The 6000-nt window shown below is 41.2% G+C and overlaps 1 protein-coding gene across 4 annotated transcripts in view; it reads left to right on the top strand.

Annotated features, from left to right (window-relative positions):
* The window catches only part of VWA5B1 (von Willebrand factor A domain containing 5B1), a 64405-nt gene that overhangs the window by 42709 nt on the left and 15696 nt on the right, over positions 1–6000 (top strand). For all 4 annotated transcript variants that reach the window (XM_081017114.1, XM_081017117.1, XM_081017116.1 and 1 more), the window contains 2 exons: positions 1919–2104; positions 5301–5496. In XM_081017114.1, the coding sequence (XP_080873240.1) occupies positions 1919–2104; positions 5301–5496 (382 nt within the window). The remainder of the gene's footprint in view (positions 1–1918; positions 2105–5300; positions 5497–6000) is intronic.

Here is a 6000-nt window from a genome sequence, read left to right as displayed (position 1 = left end):
CTTCCTTATCTTACACTTAGTCTGAGTGCCTTCCAATTAAAGGTGTGCTCCAAGCAAGGATTCATTTTGCTAAAGGTAACCTCCTGCTGTTGCATACAAACACCAAGTGCTGACAGGAGGAAAGGTCAGATAAAAATGCCATGAATATATAAATGTTCACAAAACGTTTGGACCTCCCAACTCACAGTCCAGCAGTGACACTTCTAATCAGGGTTGGTCCAGCTGGAAAAGAAGGTTTCAAGAGTCTGTGGACCACCGGCTCATCATCTTCCAGTCTGGATTGTATAAAATCTTGCCGGCTCACAAGTTTTGCACAACCTTTAATTTTTTTTTTTTTTTCCAGATCAGCCAAGTTGGGGGGGGGGGGGGAGAAAGAGAAAGAGCAAATGAGGGGATGGAATTTATGCGTCTTCAAAAGCTTGAGGTTCTCCGCTCTGTATCCCTGAGATGAAAGCAAGCATTTATAGGGCCATTAATTTGGCCATTGGACTTTTTTTGGACTTCTTTGAAAAAAGCAGTGTCAACTGCTCTCGGGGGACACATGGAGCAGCCTCATCTAAAACAAAACTTCCCTGTTTTGACGTGTGATTTATAGCAGAAGGGTTCACTCTCTTTTGCCTCTGAAAGCAGCTCCTGAACCATGAGCTGGTATGGAGAGGCAGAGGATTCTGAGGACTGCAGCATTGCAGACAACATTTTTTTTTTTTAAAGTAAGTGTACTGTTTAGTGTACCCTGTTCCTGGAGCCCTAACACAGAGGAAGGAAGCAGCATAGGAATGAATCAAAATCAACAAAGCAGCTCTGGCACTTTCAATACATTTTAAAATACATATATTGCATCATAAGCTTTCGGAAGGTTGGAGTTAGGAGTGAGCAGATTCACCACCCCAACACACACACACACACACACACACACACACACACACACACTGTTCGTAGGTTTGCTCTGTCTTGTGTTTCACTCCTCCTGAACTCTGTTTAATTGGAGCCATACTCGGCGGTTTCACTCATACATAAGGATGGAAGAATCTGTCTGTTTCAGCTTCTCTCGGTTTCTCATTCGTAAATTCAGTTTTCCACATTTCCACAGCAACATTTGCGATTCTTTGAAAAACGAAAAAGTCATCAGCATTTTTGTGCAGGTTTCTCCTGATAATTGCATTTGTATGTATTTTCTCCTCAAAATAATACACCCCCCCCCAGCAATTCCTCCATATGTAATGCGTTTTCTATGTTATGTTCACCAACGTTATCGGACTTTGGTATGCAGTGTGTGGATTGTGAATTTGGCTTAGAGAGTGGACTTTACCTGTTGCAATCACACATAGGGATATGAGCCTTTGCTTAAAAATAAAACAAGAGTCTAGCCCTCATGTTTCTAAGGGCTGGTTTAAACAGGAAATTGTATTATATTGAGTCAGACCATTGGTCCGTCTAATTCAGTAACCGCATCGCTGACTGGCAGTGGCTCTTCAAAATTTCAGACAGGTCTCTCTCAGCCCTACCTGGAAATGTTGGGAATTGAACCTGGAAAATTTTGCATGCAAAGCATAAACTCTGCCAATGAGGTGTATTGTTTCCCACATTCTCCCATCTTTTATGCAGGGGAGCAGGCAGTGATTTGGGTTTTTAGGGCTTTCTAGTTCAATGCCAGTACATCAATTATTCCTAGAAACATGCTAAGCACCCATGAAGCTCTTTATTCTGCCGACTTTCCATAGCAGTGAGCAGCCTTGTGCCAATATTCTGCTCTAACCGAAATTTCCAAATGGCCTTCAAAGGCAGCTCCAGGTACAACTCATGGCAGTAGTCCGGCCTGAATATGTGGATAACTATGACCAGATCTCAGCACAAAGGTTTACCAGTACGTGTGATTGAAATCTGATTTGACAGACTTGTTCTTGCTCTGGGTTCCCAGATGATCAAATCTCTGAAGAAGGCGATGGCTCCTGTCATTAGCGACGTCTCCGTGGACTGGGTCTTCCCTGAAACAGCTGAAGTCTTAATCTCACCTGTCAGTGCCAGCTGCCTTTTTCCAGGGGACCGGTTGGTGGGCTACAGCCTTGTCTGTGATACGTCCCTGTATGTTTCGAACCCCAGGCTGGTGAGTAACCCCCACAGCAAACCTTCTACTTAATATAATGCCATTAACGATATGCTTCCAGGAACTGGCTCCATCCTGTTCTTCCCCCATTATAGAAAAAAAATGGGGTTGACTTTTACAGCTCAACACTCCATCAAAGGACTCAGCGTCCCCTAAATCCATTATCAGTCAGAGATGAATGGCTGGAGACAAGATCCAGTGAAAGCAAGGTAGCTCTTATTTTTCTGTTACAGCAGAGTTCCCCTCCACACCTTGCAAGGAGGCGAGGACCCAGAACGAAGGTGCGTGAGAACTTTTTAAGACTTTAGAAATCGCCCAGCCCCTTAACCAAAGACCACCCAAAAGCATCATAGACACATCACAGAAAGAGGCGGTCTACAACATAAATTTGAGTGTGGCTTTTCTCCTGTCTGTCAAGATAATGGTCACTGATTGCATTAACTGGCCAGTCTGGGCCTTTCTTTTGAGATGGTGAATACCTTAGTTATTTTTTGAAAACTGTTTATCAATCTATCTATTTATACTTTTCAAGTTTATACGTTTCACCAATTTTATACATTTCACTAATTTTACAATCATTTTGACATTTCAAAACTTGACTTCCTTCCCCCACTTTCTGCGGTTTTAATATCTTCTGCATATCCAAGTTCACTTAATTTGCTCATTTACTCATCTTCTTTAAATATATACTCTTATAAAACTGCAGGTTGTTACAATAATCCTGCCAATGATTTCATCTCTTTATAATTCATCTGTAAATATTCAACAAACCCTTTCCATTTTTTTATTTAAACAATTGTTACAGTGGTACCTCGGGTTAAGTACTTAAATTGTTCCAGAGGTCCGTTCTTAACATGAAACTGTTCTTAACCCGAAGCACCACTTTAGCTAATGGGGCCTCCTGCTGACGCCACGCTGCCGGAGCACGATTTCTGTTCTCATCCTGAAGCAAAGTTCTTAACCTGAGGTACTATTTCTGGGTTAGCAGAGTCTGTAACCTAAAGCGTATGTAACCTGAAGCGTATGTAACCCGAGGTACCACTGTATCTTGATTTCATATTCTTCCGGTAAATTTTGCCATTTCTCCATAAGTTTTTATATCTGTTCTTCCTTTGCTGGGACTTCTGTTCTTTTCCATTTGGGGCAAGTAAATACCTTAGTTCTTGAATGGAGGTCACAGCCCTACCCTGTTCAGCTGAGATTCCTGCATTGCAAGGGGTTGGACTAGATGACCCTTGGGGTCCCTTCCAACACTACAATTCTTTGATTCCGTGTAGAAGGCATTATACAAACTCAATGCCATGAGAATCAGGAGATCCACTCCCAATTACAGCAGGCAAGGCCAAACTCAATGAGGCAATGTTTCAGCCATGTAAGGTGGCATCTTTTATTGATGGTCACCCTCGCCTGAGAAATCAGACCTGGGAGGAAAAAAGACAGTTTGCTGAGATTGGAAAAATGACTGCATCAGTCAGGGGCTGTTCCAATCAAAAATTCTACACAGAATGGAAATGCATAGGGGAATACAGGAAGAAATATGGTGTTAAAGCAAAACTCTTAATAGGCAATTGTTAAGCGTGTAAGGACAAAAGAAGTAATTATAATTTAACAGTTTCCATGTTATTCTATTTTGTTAAAGCAACTAGAAAAAAATATTATGATGGGAATATCTCACACAGGTGAAGGGAAGCTGTGGGGAGGAGGGGAGGGTTAGGTTGAATTTGAGAAATAAAATAATATATGGTGCAGCAAAGGATATAATAGATTCTTATAGAATAGTAATATATTGTAACCAGAATAGAAGTTCAAAAGGGGAAGTAAATGTATTTTTAGTATTTTCATTATTGTAATACAGTGGTACCTCGGGTTACATACGCTTCAGGTTACATACGCTTCAGGTTACATACGCTTCACGTTACATACGCTTCAGGTTACACACTCCACTAAGCCAGAAATAGTGCTTCAGGTTAAGAACTTTGCTTCAGGATAAGAACAGAAATCGGGCGCGGCGGCAGCAGGAGGCCCCATTAGCTAAAGTGGTGCTTCAGGTTAAGAACAGTTTCAGGTTAAGTACGGACCTCCGGAACGAATTAAGTACTTAACCCGAGGTACCACTGTAGTTATTATTATTTCTTATCAGTAGAAGGCAATGTTAATTTAGGCTTCTTCGTTTTGCTATCTGTATAACTTTCTTAAGTCAAGAAGAAGAAGAAGAAGAAGAAAAGGAAAAACAGACAGCAAGTGGAGAAGGGCTGTAGCTTATCATTAGAGCACCTGCTTGCATGCAGAAGGTCCCATGTTCAATTCCAGGTAGGACTGGGAGAGAAGCCTGTCTGAAACCCTGGACGGCTGCTGCCAGTCAGTGTAGACAGCAACAAGACAGATGGACCAAATGGTGTGGGGCAGTATCAGGTAGCTTTGCACCGGGAGCTGAATGATCCTTTTGAACCAGTTTCCTTCCTCACTTTCCTCTCTCCCCTAGGATCTGGGATCCCACAGCTAATTCTCCCCTGGTCTCCTCGCTGGCCCAAATAGGACTAATTTAGCCACCTAGCCCTGGTGATCATCTAATGTTTATTGGATGGATTCCCCCCCCCCCAACCTGATTTTTGAATTCTGAATTTATTGTTGTTCACGTTTTATACTGTGTTTGTGTGTGTATATATATCTATATCTATATGTATATATATGTGTGTGTGTGTGTGTGTGTGTGTGTATATATATATAATTTTTATTAGTTTTTTTAACATATCATTTTCAACAGTAATTAAACATACTTTTACATCTTATTCAATTTTTTGACTTCCATCAATCCTGTCTGAAAATTTTCCAATCTAATCTCTCAGTATGCATTTCTTATCTTCCCTGTTACATTTCAAACTCATAACCAATATCTCTATCTTTTTCTACTTTGTAATACTTCATATATTTCTCCTTACAAAACTTCTTGTAGTCCTACTAGCGTAATTTGTTGATTACAGTTGCTGTAATTCATATACTTCTTCCAATCTTCTGTAAATCTCTGGTCCCGCGGGTTTCGAATCCTTCCTGTCATTTTGTCCAATTCTGTATCTTATGCTGTTTTTTGTTACATCAAATGTTTTAAATTTGTTGTTAGCCACCCTGAGCCTGGTTTTCTGAACCGGGAAGGGCAGGGTATAAATAAAAAATTATTATTTATTACTATTATCATTAGGACAAGAGGCGACGCTACAGCATGCTGCATTCCCAAGAGTCTGGCAGCTCCGTTTTCTTCCACTCACAAGAAGAAGGAGGTGGCTCGGATGTCTGGGGCTGCCTCAAGGATTCAGAAACCGGGTTGCCTTCAGAGAGGACCCCTGAACTCCTGGGGGTTGGCGGAGACCTGGGAAGTGAATCTGAAGTGGACTCTGGTCAGTTTCCTCTCCTTCAGCTCTTTGGATGTCGTTCATACATGTAAAAGGGGAAAATAAGATTTTCTCCTTTACTGTTCTTAAACGTTCCTCCTTTCCCAGATGTTTTGCTCTGTTTTCCACGTTTCCAGATCAAGTTTGGCGGTGTGGCGGTGACCTCATGAAAATTCATTAGCGTCCTTGTGCAAGTTTATTTTCATATTCTCAGGCTTTTATGCAATTTTGCCTAATTCACACATCTTTTGCAAAGCAACTTTCCCTAATATGTGCATTATATTCACGAACGTGTGCAATTCCCCCATACATATTCATTTTTTAAAATTATTATTTTTGTACGCAATGTTTGGTTGGAGATCTCCATTGCAGAATTCAGAGAAGCGCTCGTTTTGAAGGATAGCCGTGTTTCAGTCTGTGTATTGGTTCAGAAAGTGTGAATTAGGTAGGTTCATCTTTAAATGAAAATGGAATTGTCTTTCTGCCAAGTCCTTGGGAAAGAAGCCACCT

The sequence above is a fragment of the Podarcis pityusensis genome (assembly GCF_964106645.2).
Source record: "Podarcis pityusensis genome assembly, chromosome: 8".
NCBI lineage: Eukaryota > Metazoa > Chordata > Lepidosauria > Squamata > Lacertidae > Podarcis > Podarcis pityusensis.
This window is presented reverse-complemented; position numbering and strand designations above follow the sequence as displayed.